Genomic DNA, 19,329 nt, shown 5'->3' with positions numbered 1-19,329 from the left:
ATAAGAGATACTAAAATCGATCGATTAAGCGCTCCGTTGCAAGTTCATCTCTATTAAAAAAGAAATAATAAATGTTGTCTTTGATTATTATCCGGAATGAAGTATGTGCAAGAACTTCATGGTAATCTTCCATCCTCTATGGTTTTGAAAGAAAAGGACAAAGCCAATTTTTCCGGTAAAATAAAAGGAGATAGAAGCTATCTTGTTGAACTGAAATCAACGGGAGGAAAAGAGAAGAAAACTAAATACCAGACAAGGATAGGAATATTTCAAAACAACTCCATCTGTAGAAGTTGACCAATCACAGAACAGAAGATATCTATCTTTATTCCATACGTACGACAGCGGACCCAATGTCTAAATTTTTGCCCTCGTCGTACAGCTGAATCTTTTACATTATACAAGTATTGTTAGTTAAAAAAAGCATCGATGTTATAGATAATCAAAGTGGTTGTGAAATAGTGAACCCTGTCTGTGAAGATCGGAGACAATAACCTGTGCCAATAGCACAGAACGTGAGGTATGTTTGTCCATGTATTTGTATGATTGTATTGAAAGAAGGCATTACTGGGCTTGCTCGACGACTGTGCTTGCTAGTGACCGGCTGCTGAATGAACCTAGCCGTCTTTTGTCAGTACCTATAACGGCTTTGATTAATTTATCTCTATTGCAGTATAATTTCACACATCCCCAGCTTTATAATAAACACCACTCATTGTTTTGATTTTCTGGTTATCTGTTACAGTCAGCATGGAGGAGAATGTAGATAGCCAGATGGAGACTGATGTGTCCTCCACTACCCAGGACATACTGCCTGCAGAGATGCCCGGGTCCACCACCACCACAGTGGCTGAAACTATTGTGGATATTATAGAGCTCAAGGATGATGATCAAGATGAGAGTATTGACTCAAACACACCTGAATCAAAGCAGCCTGTGGGAAAAACAACACCTACTAAATGTCCTACTGAAGAACGAATCCAGAGGACCCCCGTAAAAGACACCCTACCTGTGTCTGTAAAAACCCCTGAAAAAAATATAAGAACACCAATAAAAATAACGCAAGACCCAGTACTACAGCCAGTAGATACGGGTTTGTCTAAAAGCAATAAGGATTTAGAAGAATCATCAATAATAATAGATAGTACAGCAATAAATACTGTTCAAACAGTTAAGACACCAGAGAAGATTAAAACAGTTGTTGAAAATATTCAAAATAGTGGAGAAATAAAGACGAAGACACCTGAAAAAATTCAAACTACTCCAGAAATAGTTCAAACAGTTGAGAAGGTGAAATCTCCAGAAAAGAAACAAAAGTCTCCAGAAAAAGTTCCTGAATCTTTTAATAAAGTTGAGTCTGAAAATGAAACTGATGCCAACATGTCCAGCCAACATGAGGCACCAGCGGAGAGTGGTGATCATGAAAATGATGACAGGGACAAAGATGAAGTGGTGGTGTTTGTTCCTATTGATGTGCGGAGCGAGACAATCTCCAATGACTCACAAGAGACACTAGCATCGGTCTCAGAAACAGCTTCAGAGAAAGACCACAATAAAAGCATTAGCCGGGAACTGAAGTCTCTTATAGCTTCAGCTAAAGAATCTAAAATTATTAGCGAATGCACTCAGCTAACAACTAAAACAAGGAAGTCAAGGCAACTGTTAGATAGTTCAAACTCAAGTTTGAACACTTCTGTAAATGCTGATAAGATTCAGGGCCACAGGAGAGAGAGTTGCAACTCACAGAAGAGTAGCTGTAGTGAAAAATCTGAAAAGGCTAACCTTAAAAGATCCATGAGGTCTCAGAACCCTGAATTTGTGACTAAAAACAAGCAGTTTCTTAACACGGTAAATGCTAAACACTCTAAGGAAGAGGCTGACACTGAGGAGCCTTCAGAGGACTCCAAGAAAAAAGACTCCCTGAATGACAGTGCACCGAGTACTCCGAAAAAGAAAAAGATGGAAGAAAAAGTAAGTGTTACCAGCCAGAGTGGCCAATCCTTTTTATAAACTTCAAAAACAGTAAGGAGGTTCATTATGTTTGTCTTTTGTCTTGCAAAGTCAAATGTCAAATAGACTAGCTATCTTGACTTGTAATAGTATTTTCATACAAATATTGCATCTTGTATCCAACTTAGTAAGCAAATTGAACTATGAGGGTATGTAGTACAATTTATAACAACTTATATGCCATCATTAACAATATTCCCAATGACCATTTATTTGTTTAGCAGCCTCCCCCACTGCCTCCAGTGCTGAACTCCAACAAGTTGCGGTCAGACCCGTACTGCTGGCGCTGCCACTGGATCGAGGATGACCAGGACGAGAAGAACCCGCCAGCCAAGTGCACAGTGTGCCCCAGAACCTTCCACTTCAAGTGCCTGTCGGGTCCAGAGAGAACTAAACTCAGCCTTGAGAAGAACTGGGTGTGTCCAAAATGCATAACCATTTTACACGCTGAGAGCTCTGAAACGCGGTGAGTGATTTTTTATTGATTTCTGTTGGCAACGCGATTGTTAGTTAGTTGTATTAGTGGTCTAAAATACATTCTTTGCATAATTTTCATGTTGATTATGTGTTATTGTCATGTCATTGCGATAGTAAACTAATAAAATTTTGGAGCAAAAAGGTTATAGTCATACAGCCTGTTCTCTACTCTATAAATTTTAAATTGATTTATTTTATGAATAAAATAGTCTGTAAGTTAATAACCTATTACTTTCTATTCTGCTGAAAAAAATTTAGTAATCAATTTAACCTTAGTTGCCCTAGTGTGCCTACAACTACATGTAAATTCATATAAACCTACAAAAACATAACATTCCGTTCGTCATCTACCCCACATTATTAGAATGTAATTTTTGTTCTCAGTAAATACAGATTGCTTAACTTTAATCGGATATGTACATGTTTATTATAAAGAGTGTATGCTGCCCCAAGGGGCTACAATTTATTATGATCTGACAATGTTAATATCCTAGAAAACAATTTAGAAAATACATAATAAGTAATCCTTGAAAGTTCATAAAGATTTTGTATGCATAAACACAACATAAACATCTAACATTACTTATGTTATTACGCATTATATTTTTATATTTGACTTTATAAGTTATTTTTAGATACAAGGCAATACATAGGTGTTACTATCGGCTGATTATGTTTATTCAGGTTCAAGGAATAATTAACATATAATTTATGTAATTGCATATGGTGAAAACGAAAACCATTAATATATTTTTATAAATATGTTTCTATTTCTATCAATTTCCAGATCGCCAGTCATGAAGAAGGTAAAACCAGGAATGCTCTGTGACCTCCTCAAATACGCCTTGAAGAGAATGACTGAACTCAATGGGGTAAATGTTTCTTATTCATTATTAATGCAATGTTTGTAACCAGAAATGTTAGTAAACTCAAACTCCATCTGGCGACAATAACAATATTTTTCCATGACGTAATCTGCCTAGCCGGGTTCCGTTAATAAACGAATATCTACACACCGCCATTTTGTAAAACGCCAGACCAGATTAAAACATCGGGAGAGCCTAATTCTGTGCTGCATTACAATACAACAGTTTATCAGACGTAATACAAAGATACGACGCAGGCGGGAGATTCTATTGAATTGTAACGTTGGTTGCGAGAGTAGTGCGAGCGCGGCAGAATATGACCTTGCCAGATATCTACGTAGGTAGCTATGCAAGAGGGACGCCACGCCGTTTTTTTTCTCTCTCTTGCACGTAGCGATCGATATCACCCGTCTCGCTCGCGTCTATAAATACTTGCGCATAGGTATATGCAGCAGTCTGCATGCTTGTGTGTGTGGTGTATGCGTGTGTGCGTGTGGTGTGGTACTTTCGCCGGCGCTGTGTGCTAGAGTGAAACGCGATCGAATTTGCTCCGATGGATGTTTTGTTAATCGTATGATAATGTTAATCTGTTACAGATTTAAACTCTTTCGATGCTAATATCGATATTAGTTACTTTGTTAGCACACAATTTGAGTATGTTTGGAAGTCAATACAAATAAGCTAATAAATTTCTGTTTATAAACAAATTGAACTAGGTACTAACGCTAAAACATGTACCTAACTGTAAAATACCTACCGTGTAACGACTATTACGCTGTTGTAAAGGAGTTTCACTTTCACGGATAAGTTACAAGAGTATTCTCCGTGAACAGCCTAGTTAGGCGGAGAGACGACGCCAATGTATGATAAGAATAATTGTCAATAATATAATACTCTAATAACTTAATTTATATATGTAGTACCTAGTATAATCACAACTATTTAAAACTCAAATGAACTGCGTAGTTACTAGTTACATTATTCATCCCTGCATTTTTCATGACTATAATTTGAAAAAGCAATGCGAACTTCATTTTGCCTTTAATAAATGTTCCTTGGGGACTCCGGGATATACTCAATATGTACGTTTTCTTATGTGTACAAATGTAAAGTAGAATAGAATAAGTTAGTTTGAGTACTACATAATTTAATTACTTACATACATAATTATACTAGTAAGATAAGGTTCACATTTTCATAAATATTGAGTCCATTACAAACAGATCCATTGTAGCTGTGATAAATTAATTAGTCACCTGCTTATAAATATCTTAGCTTCAAAACTAGATTCTCAAATATTCTTTCTTTATCACCGTTGTGAACTCATTCGCCACTCACACCAGCCAGCCCCAACTGCCCTTACCGCTACACCTACCGCACTAATGGGCGATCCACACAATAGTAAACAATGTAAAATATACCTTAAATCATTTGATTCTGAATTATACCTACGATTAACGCCCATTACCGCGGTAATTATTGTCATTTCCCGTTAGTGTGGCCCCAGAATTATCACCAAACCTACCACACTAACCCCCACCCTTCCACAGGTGGAGCCATTCCTGACCCCCGTGGACCGGACCACCTTCCCAGACTATGACAAATATGTCGTTCACGCGGTGGACCTGCAGCTGGTGCGGGACAGCATCGCGGCGGGCGTGTACGGCAGCACCGAGGCCTTCGTGTCCGACGCGCAGTGGATCCTGCACAATAGCATCATATTTAACACTCGTGAGTGGCATTGTTTGATTTAAATATACTCTATGGTAGATTCCACGTAGCAAAAGACACTATATTACCACAGAAACGTGTTTAAATACCCACTGTGTCATACCACCGTTAAACTTAGTTTAACCTTTTTTGTGGTAAGTAATACAGTTTAGTTACTTGGGTGGAAGGTTGACAGAACGTTTTTGTCGCGATATACAGGGATTGTCGCCATTTAATATACCGGTATTGTCGCCATTTAATATACCGGTATTGTCGCCATTTAATATACCGGGATTGTCGCCATTTAATATACCGAGATTGTCGCCATTTGCTTCCACCCTCGCACGATGCTAGTATCTAACTGCCAGTCTCGGGTGTCACACATCCGGCACATGTAGCCCGACAGTCTCGGGTGTCACACACGGCACATGTAGCCCGACTGCGGCATGTACGTGGTGCACGCGGTGGACCTGCAGCTGGTGCGGGACAGCATCGCGGCGGGCGTGTACGGCAGCACCGAGGCCTTCGTGTCCGACGCGCAGTGGATCCTCCACAACAGCATCATATTTAATACCCGTGAGTTGCGTTGTTTGATGTAGTGGCATGAGGCTCGCCACATAAACGAACGGGTTAAACCACCGATAAACCTGGTTTGAAGTTAACCAGATAGAGATAGAGCCAAATGACGGCGGAACGATGACGGAACATACCTAATTATCATGCTGATTTCATCCCGAGACTGTCGACATTTGCTTCTACCCTCGCGCGATGCTAGTACCTAAATGCCATTCTCGGGTGTCACACATCCGGCACATGTAGCCCGACAGTCTCGGGTGTCACACACGGCACATGTAGCCCGACTACGACAAGTGCGTGGTGCACGCGGTGGACCTGCAGCTGGTGCGGGACAGCATCGCGGCGGGCGTGTACGGCAGCACCGAGGCCTTCGTGTCCGACGCGCAGTGGATCCTGCACAACAGCATCATATTTAATACTCGTGAGTCAAGTTGTTTGATGTAGTATCGGTGAATTTGATGCCACGTAGTAAAAGCCATTCGAGATCTCCATAAAAACGTGTTAAACCACCGTTAAACCTGGTTTAAAGTTACATAACGCAAAGATAGACCCAAAGGGCGGAACGTTGAAAGATCATGCTTCTTTCGTAATTTTCTTTCATCCTCGCGGGATTTGGATTCTACTTAGTATAATAGATACAAGGGCTATCATCGAAAACCACCGTTAAACCTGGTTTAAAGTGATATAACATAAAGATAGAACCAAAAGTTACTTCCATCCTCGCGCGATGCTAGTATCTAAATGCCAGTCTCGGGTGTCACACATCCGGCACATGTAGCCCGACAGTCTCGGGTGTCACACACGGCACATGTAGCCCGACTGCGGCAAGTGCGTGGTGCACGCGGGGGACCTGCAGCTGGTGCGGGACAGCATCGCGGCGGGCGTGTACGGCAGCACCGAGGCCTTCGTGTCCGACGCGCAGTGGATCCTGCACAACAGCATCATATTTAACACCCGTGAGTGTTGTTTTTGACTCTTTATGGGTCCGTAGAGGTCAAAGATATACAATAGAAGAGCGGAAGGTTCACTAAACATTATATTATCATGCGGATTTCGTAACCGAGCCGTAAGCGGGATTGAAAGAAATATGTACAATAACATAATTTAAGACGAAAGACAAATAAATTACTCTCCATTCCGGGCTCTTCGTCGAAGAACGGAGGCTACAAACTCTTGATAACACGCATTGCTACGCTATAAGAGTTTGGAAATAACAGTTGTGGGTGTATAATTTTAGGTACATCTGATATACCTAAATAAATATCGACACCCAATAGTCCACAAAACAAAAGTCTATTTAAATTTATCTACAGATTACGCCACAAAACTTTCCTCAGGCTTCTTCATCCAACCTCCACTTCTCTACTCAACAATCATTAAATTCTTTTCCACCTCTATTCCAGTGCAATCAAAACTCACAGCCGCTGCGCGCGCGCTAGTCCGCTGCTGCCGCGCGGAGATGAGCGAGATCGAGGCGTGTCCGGAGTGCTACGCGGGCGCGCACAGCCGCCGCCCCACCTGGTTCACCGACGTGTGCTCTACCCCTCATGTGCTGCTGTGGGCTAAGCTGAAAGGTAGTTTATAATAAATAAATCTAATAATGTCAAGAAAAAAGGACGTCTATTGCCACTACAAAAAAACTAAGCAATCTTTCCCAAAAAATCTATACTTAAGGCTAAACGAAGCTAGCGTGGCGTTATATAGACGCCGGAGACTGTATTGGTAAAAAACAAGGTAAATAGATGGTTATTAAGTAAAGTGACAATGATAAATGTGGAGATGGAGGCGTGTCCGAAGTGCTACGCTAGATAGTGACAGATTGGCACTAGAGAAAGCTGGGGAAAATATTTGGAGGCGAATCGAAGCTATAGATCTATATTGGTAAGGAGTAAAGTAACAAACAATACATTGTTATAAAGTAACAATGATAAATGTGGAGATCGAGGCGTGCCCGGAGTGCTACGCGGGCGCGCACAGCCACCGCCCCACCTGGTTCACCGACGTGTGTTCTACCCCGCATGTGCTGCTGTGGGCTAAGCTGAAAGGTGGGTTTGTTGATATATTAAATTCTGCGTTGCTATGGATGCGTTTCATACGAGTAGCATAGCACTGAAGGGAACCAATAACTTTCACATCATAGCACCATAGTTGCATAGCATAGCATAGATCTCAGGCAAGTTTGTTTTCTTCTTTTAAGCTTCTGATTATGCTGACCCTGGCTGTGCGTCTCGCCATTTTACCCTATCTGTCACACCCTTCTAGGAAGCGGTTATTTGTATTGCTAGCAACGACTAACTATACCAAGTATTTCTGATACTAAATACTTAACTAAACTAACCTCATCTCCCAGGTTTCCCCTACTGGCCAGCCAAGGGCATGTCGACCAACAGCTCGGGCATGGTGGACGTGCGGTTCTTCGGCGCGCACGACCGCGCCTGGGTGCCGGCCCGGGACTGCTTCCTCTACTCAGAGAAGGACCCGAACAACTTCAGGACGAAGCGGCAGGATATATTGGATAGTATGCAGGTAAAAAATCCTATTGGTAACGCGTTCGAGAGATGATGAGATGATTATGTTCACACTTCCGGCAGGATATACTAGGTAGTATGCAGGTGGGGGTGTTGTGTTTACGGGTGGATTTCCCTTGGGCAGGATTTATGAGTGATGCGATATGTAGCGCGTTCTTTTGTTTTTGGTATTGATGGGATGATTATGTTACGTGTACAACTTGATTGATTGTACATTATTACTGTAGTAAATTGTGTAATAAAGTATAAATAAATAAAAGATTCCGAGAAGGACCCGAACAACTTCAGGACGAAGCGACAGGATATATTGGATAGTATGCAGGTGAGGGTTTATTTATTTATTTCTGTTCGTTAAGCTAGCGAGTGTTATAACAAAGTAGATAAGTTTGTTGTTGAGTTTACAGATTGCGTTGTCTTGGGCAGGATTTATGCGTCGCGATGGGTAGCGCTTTCTTTTGTTTTTGGTATTGATGAGATTATGAGATGATTATGTTACATATAAAACTTGATTCATTATGTAAATTAAACCGCCTACATTATGCGTGCTAGAATCTCAGGATGGTAGCTAAATGAAGAGGTGAATTAAGTTATTATATCCATTATTAGCACGCATCGCGTATCTTTCCTCATTCGATGTTCATGCCCAGAGTCATCATGATGACTTATAGTTCACTATTTCTTCCATAATTTATAGCAATTATCTTCTAATATTCTAGGAAGCGGAGCAGCACATTCGCAACATCTCCAGAAAGTTCGGCAAGTTCGTGTACCCTGCCTTCAAGGTGCAGTTCGAGCCGGGGAATCTGAATGAACAACTCAAAATTATGGTAAGTAATACCACTGCTGCACATAACAAGTAACATTCCGCGTTCCTAAAGAAATATAAGCTTTGATTTTACCAGATTCTGTGTCTCTAATTCTGTCGATTACTAATTTTCGAGGCCACAAATTTATGGCCTTGCTCAGAATTATGATTTTCACTCAGAGCGGGATCAGCTTACATTGTACCACTATGCAGACTGTACTTTCATTTAAATATCCATTTCCATTGAGTATAGTAAAGCTATGACCGATATACCTTTTAAGTCCCAAAAATCTAACATATTCACCATGGCGTCGCTAGATCCCGAGCTACGAGCCCGAGTGCCCGTCGCCCACGCAAGCACTCAAAAAGAAGCCGCAGAGCTCCCCCTCCCCCGCGCGCCCGCGCCCCGCCGCCAAGACACGCAAGGACTCGCACAGGACTGACGGGTGAGGGGATTATACCTACTACTGTTTATATTCGATACTAGCGAGCGTCACTTATAAAATTTCCCTGTGTGAACATACAAGTAACTGTAATCTCTTAGTCAGAGATGACTCGCAAGCGTAGAGTAACTCGCAAGCGTCACGTATCGCCGTTTTTTTAATGAGCACAATGCACTTAGGGTACACATGTAGAACCTAGCTAGGTTTCCTTACGATAGATAGCATTATGTATTATTCTAGGATGCACAACATTGTACATATCACATTTCATCTTCATCATCATCATCATCAGCCAATAATCATCCACTGCTGGACATTGGCCTCTCCCAAGGAGCGCCACAACATTTCATCTTAACACAAAGCTAATATTTTTTTCTAATTTCTTGCAAACCACCCAGAAGGATTCCCATATACACGATCAAAAGGTACAGGAATAATTATATTTGTAGGTATGTAATAAAATACATATGTCAATATTGCTATATATTGTATAATTTATGATTAACTAATATTATATTATTCATTTTAGAGAAAAAAACGAAGACGATGCCGCAGAAAATAAAACATCTAATGGAACAGAAAAACCTGCGGAGGCAACGAAAGAAGATGAAAAAAGGTTTGTGATGTTTAATCAAAATATATGATGTATGTAAGGTAAGTAATAGCTTTTCAAACTTTAGAGTTTATTATCCTGAATAGTTAAAATTCCAATGTCGTATTTCAGCTTAATCAAACCACTAGTTTGAGCTGTGCTTTGATAGATCCTGTCTAACATTTAAATGTACGCAGAATCATTTAATATTCTATACCTACTTTACTAAACAATTATTTATTCATCTCTAGTGTCAAAAAGATGGAAGTGGACAGCACAGAGAAGGATAACAAAGCGGATCCGGAAGTGACAATAGTTCTCCGCAAGCGTCGCCGGTCGGCGCTAGAGGGCGCCACCACCGCCGCGCCCGCGCCCGCGCCCGCCTCCGAGAAACGGAAACGAGTGTCCAGCACCGGAGCTGCCACTGAAACAAGCAAGACTGAACCCAACCAGAAAGATAACAAAGCTGATACTCATAAAAAAGAAGCGAAAAAAGTTGTAGATATCCGTAAGAGCGAAGACAAACCAGCGGCGTCGCCAAAACCACAGAAAGACACAGATAAAGTTGACAAAACAGTTACTACTCCGAGACAAACTCGAGCTTCTACCCCCGCGTCCACGTCTAAACCAGCTAATAAACAAACGCCTAAAGTAAATACTCCAAAAGAACCCAACAAACAGACTCCTAAAGTCAACACTCCTAAAGAAGCGGATAAGGTGAAGAAAGCTAAAACGGCACAAAGAGACAGTCCGACCAGCGACCCAAACAAACCAGTACAGTACAGTGTTATAGTCAAAGCTAAAAAGCCAGGCACCCCAACGCCTAAGAATGACAAACCTGTAGCTAAAAAGAACGATGCTAATACTAGCACCAACAAAGATAAGTCTAAAGATGATGCTAACAAATCCATCACAGACAGAAACACCTCTACTCCTAAAGCGAAAACGTCCAAGTCTTTGAAAGACAGCATCGTATTCGACGATGACGACACAAGCCTAGCCGTTTTAGCCAAAAAGAACGACCCCTGCTTCCCCACTATTACCAACGTCCGCAGCTTATCGCAAACAGACATGTCAAAGACGAAGTCACCGGTCAGAGAGGCGACCTCCAACTCTTGCATATTCATACCTACCAGTACGGATAGCGTGAGTACGATGAAGGATGCTGTAGCCAAGCTGCAGAAACTACGCAGTAATGCGGAGCCTCCGATAGTCGGCCGTGTAGGTGTGCGAGCATTCGCCAGAATGACGTCACCACCCGCCGCCAAAGAAAAACCCACCGACGCTGACAAAGTCGAGGTCGAAGTGAAAGCGGAACCAATGGACTTCGAAGACGCGGACCGTCAAACTGAAAAGCTAAACTTGTTGAACACAATGCGCTTACGGCCCGTGAACCCTCAGCAGGTCACCAACCTGCGTGAGGTGCGGATCAACAAGGTCGTGGCGGGTCCATCAGTTCCTTGCATCCGCAAGCCGGCGGCGCAAGTCAAGGCGCCCGAGATCCGGCCGAAGGCGCGCAAGACGTTCCCTCAGCCGCAGAAGAGTGGAGAAGGGCGGTCGGAGCTGAACAGTAAGAACTCGATGGTGTACATCCCGATCCAGCCGCCGCAGCAGGCGCCGCCCGCGCGCCCGCCGCCCCGCGCCGCCGCGCCGGCCAACGGGCCCGCGCCGCCCGCGCTGCGCCCGCAGATGTCCGTCAACTCCGCTGTGGCTAGCTGTTGTAAGTGTACCTTGATCCAGTAACCATTGGGTAGCTTGATCACCCGTTAAATCTACGGTTCATTCCCAAAGCATAAATTTTATATGATCTGCTTTATCGTATTTATAATACGTTTTTATTCGGCAGTGGCGGATTAAATTCTATCAGCACATTACTGTATAACGATATATTTTGTATATTTATGCTGTGTAAATGAACCCATATCCAATAAATTATTTGATTACTTTTTAAAGTAATCAAATAATTTAATACCTACCTTACTTAAATACCTACTTAAATTGTATTTTTTGCTCTTGCAGCAAACTCGATGGTAAACACAGTGACGACCCCCGTCATGACGGTCGTGACTCCTTCATCTGTGACCAGCAACTCTTCGTCTGTGCCCACTCTGACCCAGATGCCCACTATTTCCCAAATGGGGCAACTTGCGCAGTTAGGGCCTTTGGGGCAATTAGGTCAATTGGGGCAACTTGGTCAAGTGGGGCAACTGGGTCAAGTGGGTCCGCTGGGGCAAGTCGGTGGTGTCCCCACTACAGTCCACACGGTTCCTCTGATCACGAGCGTCAATGGACAGTGGACCTTCAGTCTGCAACCCATGATGTCTGTGGGTGGTGTGGAAGTGAGTATAAATTTATTATAATTTAAAGTATAGTTCAAATAATGTGGTATCATTGTACGCTATTTGCGGCGGCATCCATCGGGAATTCAGTTCCATACAGAAGAAATAACATCTGCCTATCAGTCCGATATCTGCTTCCCTCTTCTTAATTTTATATTATTTCCGTTATGACAACCCCCTCCTCCCCGCAGCGGCCACCGACCCCGCCGCTAGTGAACGGCGCCCCGGAGCCGGTGACCGTATCGTCGAGCTCGTCGCAACCCGTTTCGCCGCCGACACTTACCTCTGTCACCGTGCCGGCCAATAAACCTAACAACGACACACAACCGGGAGAGGTGAGAATTACGTTATGTATTACCATCATCCTGGTGACGACCCGGAAGCGTAGATGGCTCAAGTACCGATATTTTGAATTTGAATCCCGGCCGGGTCAAGTACTTTTTTACAAACAGATATGGATGGTATTTATTATCAGGTGTTTAATGTTTTACTGCCGTGTGACTCGTGAAAGTGTTATTGACATACATATTTGCTTTGTGGAAATCCCTACTTTATATTTTTGTATAGCTGCATTAAAAAATCACACTTCTAAATAACTAACAGTTCGTTTATTTCCCCAGCCCCCCAGATTGCAGCAGAAGCCCACCCTGGCGACGCCGCTAGACGGCGGGCCGGCCGGGGAGCCCCCAGCCCCCGCCGCCGCCGGGCCCGTGACTGCGCTGCTCAACCAGAACGCTAATAAGGTGAGCTTCATCAGATACTGTGTGATTCCTTATAAAGGGCGGGTGTTGTAAATATTTTAAGGATTTCAATACGCACGAGGGCTTGCCCCGTATTGTGATACCCTCTAAAAATGATTTCATAGTACCAAATTAACTTATAATGCCGCGCAATCCTACGTGCATGATGAAATCTTAGAACCCTCAGTCGTTTACCATATAGCAGTAACGTATTTTTTTAGAAGCGTTTATTGTAAAACCTATTTTAAATCGTGTTGTTTGTCATTTTTTGCAAGCTTGAACCCTTCGAACGCTTTCACTTAATCTTCTATGTTTCCCCCTCAGATAGCGGACTTCTTCCGCGCCATGCTGCAAGACACCATCGAGAAGGTGGACGCGCCGGCGGCCCAGCTGGCGGCGCTGCGGCTGCAGCTGGAGCAGCTGCAGTGGCGCCACCAGCAGCAGCTGCACGAGCAGCAACACAACCACCGTGAGTGTTGATTGTACTCTACAAGACACATAGAGACAAGCTCGCGGCGCTGCGGTCGTACCGTGACATTCACAGGAACTAGGGATCATGACGGGATAATGACTTCAGTAGCGACTAGGTATCATGACATCAACAACTAGTATCATGACGTCAGAAGCAACTAGGTATCATGACACCAGCAACTAGTATCATGACGTCAGAAGCAACTAAGTATCATGACGCCAGCAACTAGTTTCATGACACCACCAACTAGTATCATGACACCAACAACTAGTATCATGACATCCGAAGCAACTAGGTATCATGACACCACAACTAATATCATGACATCAGTAGTGACTAGGTATCATGACACATGACACCAACAACCGCAATATCCGCAGAAACTAGGTATCGTGACAATAACGAGTATGATTATGAGTGAGGCACTTGACTATGTTTTGTTACAATGAATAAATAAATATCCTTAAATTCACCCCAAAGGCACCTAAATCGGTGCCTGTCAAGCATTTGCCAACAATCTATAACAAAGCTTTCAACAATCTGACCCCCTTTGTAACAAAAGCTTCCATCAATCTGACCCCCATGCCCCTTCTATTCCAGAGCTGGTGCTAGTAGAGATGCGCACGACGTTCGAGAAGGAGCGCGCGCGGCTCACGGAGCAGGCGCGGCGGCACGCGCAGGCCGAGACCAGCGCCGCCGTCAAGCACGCCAAGTCCAGGCAGTGGTGAGTGCGGAGATGAGTCTGGCATGATTGAAGACAGCTGGAGAATGGACATTGGTTTCTGCTAAGGAACGCCACAATACTGTCCTATGGCTTTCTAATCCAACCAACTAACGTATACCTGTCTAAGGTCATCCGACTTGAGGGCATCCCAAGCTAAGCCCCAGTTTACCATAGTCTGTTAGATCATAACAAGTGATTAGTTGTTGACTTTTGAAACATCTCTCAAGAATTTAATAATAATATGGATATGACGTATAATTGATGACTTTACAATGTAACAGGGGTGTTAATGATCTTACAGACTATGGTAAAACTAGGCAATAGTCTGACTGTTTTGATTTTTAAATTATGTATGTGACAAAGTGCCGCATGACGCGCACAGAAATATTTTCAGAAGAGGCCTATAAATTTAATGACCAATCATACATACGCTCCTGTAGAAACATCGGTGTGTAAACAAACGTTGCCTTACATGTTTCTACAGTTACATGTTTTGGTGTTCCAGGTGCGCAAACTGCCAGCAAGAGGCGCAGTTCTACTGCTGCTGGAACACGTCGTACTGCGACTACCCGTGCCAGCGCGCGCACTGGCCGCAGCACTTCTACGTGTGCACGCAGCCCAGGACGCACGTGAGTCACTCGCTTGTCACCTACATTATAGTAGACTGGACAGTCCTGTTTCTAATATGTGTCCGGCATATCCTGGACAGTCAGAGAATATTGAAGCTAATCACGTAATTTAATTGCGATGTTCTTGTTTACACACATTTTAAAGAATTTGGTACGAGATGATTTTTTACAAATCTAGTCAATACTATAGTCAAACTAAAACATTTATTTGTTGAACAGGATAACAACAATGGTAACAAAGACAACAGCGTGGACCTGACTGACGACAACATGCCCGACAACCCGCCCCCAGTAAGTATCTAGAAAGGGAAATAATATTCTATTTATTGTTGGATGTTGATAGAGTTTGTGAGGAGACGTAATTATTCATCATCATCAATATCATGAGCCCGCAATCGTCAACTGTCCAGCCACTACTCGCCAGTGGGTCTGAGAACGCTATGCTCGAAAACTCATTTATTCCACGCACGTTCTTCGGCATATAATGGCCATCCTACTGCTATTTCAGCTCACAGATAGAATATATAAGATACTGTGTTTCTTCTCCTAATGACTACGTGTGTATTCGACACCAGGTGTTGCAGAAGGTGGGGTCCTCGACGGTGGTGACGGCGGGCGGCAAGCCGGGGCCGCCGCGGCTGTGCGCGCCGCCCGCGCCCGCCGCCGGGAAACCCTCTATTATAGGTACGTGTATCAACATCATTGTGGTAACAGTTAATAGACATTAATGTACGAAAATGGCGGACATCTGCGCCTGCGCCTCCTTGCTGCAAATACATGAATAGCAGATAATACATCCAAGGGGAGTTAAAAGCCTAACCTATGTTGTTCAGTTCAGTAAATGGATGTCTCTCACTGATACTATTTTTGAAGGAAAATTAAACGCATATAACATAAGCTAATAGATGACCAAAGCCAGTAATCACACTAATTTATGTATATTTAATGTCATACATGTATTATCAAGCAACGTTGTGCAATCTCCATGCTAATCACTAAAATAATTATGCGTTGTCTCTCCTTCCAGTAAGTATGGTCGAGGACAAGGGCGGCAACCCGCTGGTGAAGTGCGTGGGCACGTACAAGCCGGGCGGCGCGCAGCCCAGCTCGCTGCTGCTCAACAAGCAGGTAGGTGCGAGCGGCCCGTGTCCGGCGGTGGACGGGCGAGGCTACCGGGCGCAGAGGAGTTGAATGCTGGAGAACGAGTAGGTTGTCTGCTGTTTAGTGACGAACTTTGTCCACTCCGCAAGCCCGGCGGAGGCATGCTATTAGTATACCCAATTAAAACCATATTGGATAGTATTGTAGCCTACCATTAACTTCCCGATTATTGTGATGATTGTTTTCATAGACGCTTTGAATGGATGATAGTAGCAGGTTCTTTTTCATGCACTGCAATAGCCGTTTAAGACGCACGCTTATCCGTATATCTAGAAATAGATAAGTAAATGAACAATTAGAATAAATTCTATAAATAATTATCACAACTCATCTCGTCCCCAGGGGCTCGGGTCTACTTCCTACGAAGGAAGGGTTTTAGGCCTAGTCCACCACGCTGGCTTTAAGTTAAAATAATTGACCGTAAATTTCCCAGATAATGAACAGCGAAGAGAACGCGGCGTCCAAGAAGGTGGTGACGTCGGGCGGGTACCTGATCGTGGGCGCCAACGCGTCGGGCAACCCGTCGCTCGTGCTCAACTGATCTGTGCTGCTCCTCGCCACCACGAGCGGCGACCAGCGAACTGGCAATAAGCCAAGTGATGTAAATCAGTAATAACTCGGTGTTGTGGCATGTATTGTGGACTTAAAGCGGTATATCCGGCATTCTCTGCTACTCAAGCAGCTGCCTTGATTTACAGTGTTCATGCGAATAATTGGTAGGCTTAATTCCGAAGGGTTTAGATGAATGTATAGTTCGCTAGGCCGTGCCAGAGTTGACCGCTCGTGACTTCATTAGAATACTTTAACGATAGTTTAAGACTGATATCCTCTTAAATTTATGTTGTATTGTTCTTTTTTGGGTGGCATTCATCGGGCTTTCAGTGTCTGATAAGAAAATGTGTTCATCCACAAGTTTTGTGAAACAATGTTGCATTTAGAGATTACTTGGCAATAATGCGTTGTAAATTTTTGGTCGTTATCCTATAGACGTTCGACGGTAATAAAATAACTTTAGCGATTTTCTGTATACTGTTGTACATATTGTAAAAATTATGTAACCAAGTTCACTTTTTGGAAGCAACATGTGATCAGTGATATATATCCGCATAGGCGTAGGGAAATAGTTAAGCTCGTACTGCCAGCAAGGGAAAACTCTTTCATTGGTATTTAAATGGATGTTGTGATTTTAAATTATGTTCTAGTCTAGTTCTGACATGATAACGGATACTAAAATAATGTATGTTTTGGCTTCATATCAGACTGAATCATTTTATCTAGAACAACAATACAGGCTGATATTATTCCAAAGTATTAATGTGGTCTCGAATATTGTACAATGCCTTCTTCATCAGGCTTACTTACCTAAACAAGTATACATAGATGCATGCAAATCTTATTGTTTTCATTACCTACTCATGTCTTTTTAATTACAATAAATAAGTAATGGATACTGCAACTGACTATCCAACTGATAATTTTAGTATTGTAAATAGTATTTTTTTATCATTACATTATGTAGGGTATGAAATATTTAGTTTCAATAAAGACAGTCTCAAAATAACTATTGTTTTACTATGTAACCTTAGATGTTCGAGTGTATCCTTAAGTACCTAAAATTTATAATACGACGGCAACATCAAAATAACACTGAGATATTGGAAACCCCGATCAACCTAGGTACAGTGCTCCAAAATTGATAATGCGCATAGAAATCTTTGACAGATCGGTTGTTTTCGATTATGTGACACATGATATTGACTCCTATTTCTTCCACACAAGGTGCAAAATGCAAGTGTTTTGTTTAAGGCTCTTACGATTTAATGATTAGGGTGTGAAGATCTGCATGTGCATTATTAATTTTGGACAAGTGTACACATTTTCTTCTTCAGGTGCCATCTACTGCACTACTGCCATCACACAAAGCAAACTGGCAATGGCGGGCAGCTGCATAAATAATGCATTTAAAAAACCTTAACATGATTCCTAGTATATTTTTCTATGCCTTTCAAAGCTGTCTTGAAATCCTTCTTGATGTACCAGGAATACAGAAATGGTATGGAGGTAGGTAGTTAGTATATTGAAGACAGACGAGTGGGTAATTTGAAAAAAATGTGTAGTCTGACAGTTCAGTATATGTGAGAGGACAAAATAACAGTATTAGAGGGTATACGGTATACACTGAACAACACAGATTTAGATACATGATAACATGACCTATCATCAGGGAAATAAAAAAATACATCAATATTATCAATTTATGATGTTCAATTGTTCAGCATAAGTCTAATTAATACTAATCTTATTATAGTTAAGCAAGTGGGTACAGCACTGACCAGCAGTTAACATAAGTTTTTATTTGATTTTCTAAATATTCACTAATTATTAAGCAAACAATCAGAGACATTAGAATAAGTAAACAAAATCAACAAACTAAAAATACAAAGTATAACAGCATAATCACATCTATTTTTCTATCCTATAGTCGTTTGCAATAGAATCCAACAATCATGTAAACAAATATGGCGGACTGACATTGACAGCGTATTGTTTATGCCCATAGTGATGTCATAGTGTTCTATTAATTAGATTGAATATATAAGCCATAGACTATAAAATAAAACTGATTATATATAAAAAAGTGTTTATTAAAACAAATTTAAATCTTCGTCTTCTTCATCATCACTATCAGAAGTGTCGCCGGTGACCGTAATTATAAATGGAACCTTTGCTCTTGGAACCATACAAGGGCATTAACCCGGCCCCGAGGTAGGCAGAGTTACCTTCTCTGTCAACTATCGGGGTAATTCCAGTCCGACGCGTCCTCGTCGCGGGGGTGGGCATCTCTCAGTTCAGTAGGCCGGAGTGAGAAGATGGCTAAGTTCGGCAGGGACCCAGTTCCACGGGGTATAACGTGGACCCCTGCCCAGGGATACGGGCGAAGACGGCAGCAACGGCGGAGAAGAATACCTTCGGTACGGCGTCTACTGGCGTCTGGTCTGGCGTCGGGATGTGACGACCCCATCGCCCACTGGTAGTTACTATACTAGTGCAGAGAGTCTAAGGGTGATCCTCCTTTTAGCGCAAAAGTCCTTACTCGGTTGCGATACGTGTTCTTCATAAACGATTGCATACAGCGATGAGGCAAGGCACGTGGAGTGGTGCCTTAAAGGGCACATGTCGGGATCCTTCTAGCGATATGTGGCCATTCTCCTGCAACCCTACCTCCTGCTGGTCGTATCGGCCATCCGATCCACCGG

General features: G+C 42.7%; 1 protein-coding gene across 1 annotated transcript; it reads left to right on the top strand.

The window, feature by feature from the left end:
* Positions 1-281: 281 nt before the first annotated feature.
* Positions 282-17,633, top strand: LOC105392706 (protein kinase C-binding protein 1). The gene is made up of 22 exons (XM_048625699.1): positions 282-520; positions 746-1,971; positions 2,232-2,476; positions 3,275-3,359; positions 4,904-5,084; positions 7,043-7,213; positions 7,990-8,165; positions 8,884-8,994; positions 9,291-9,418; positions 9,814-9,840; positions 9,945-10,031; positions 10,259-11,727; positions 12,027-12,346; positions 12,538-12,681; positions 12,967-13,089; positions 13,411-13,555; positions 14,159-14,282; positions 14,788-14,911; positions 15,131-15,202; positions 15,487-15,595; positions 15,939-16,039; positions 16,506-17,633. The coding sequence occupies exons 2-22, from the start codon at positions 751-753 to the stop codon at positions 16,611-16,613; spliced, it is 5,271 nt and encodes a 1,756-aa protein (XP_048481656.1). The 5' UTR covers positions 282-520; positions 746-750; the 3' UTR covers positions 16,614-17,633.
* The last annotated feature ends 1,696 nt before the right edge of the window (positions 17,634-19,329 follow it).

This window comes from Plutella xylostella, chromosome 15 (assembly GCF_932276165.1).
Source record: "Plutella xylostella chromosome 15, ilPluXylo3.1, whole genome shotgun sequence".
NCBI classification, from domain to species: Eukaryota; Metazoa; Arthropoda; class Insecta; order Lepidoptera; family Plutellidae; genus Plutella; species Plutella xylostella.
Note: the sequence above shows the minus strand (reverse complement) of the source record. Positions and strands in the feature narration are given on the sequence as shown.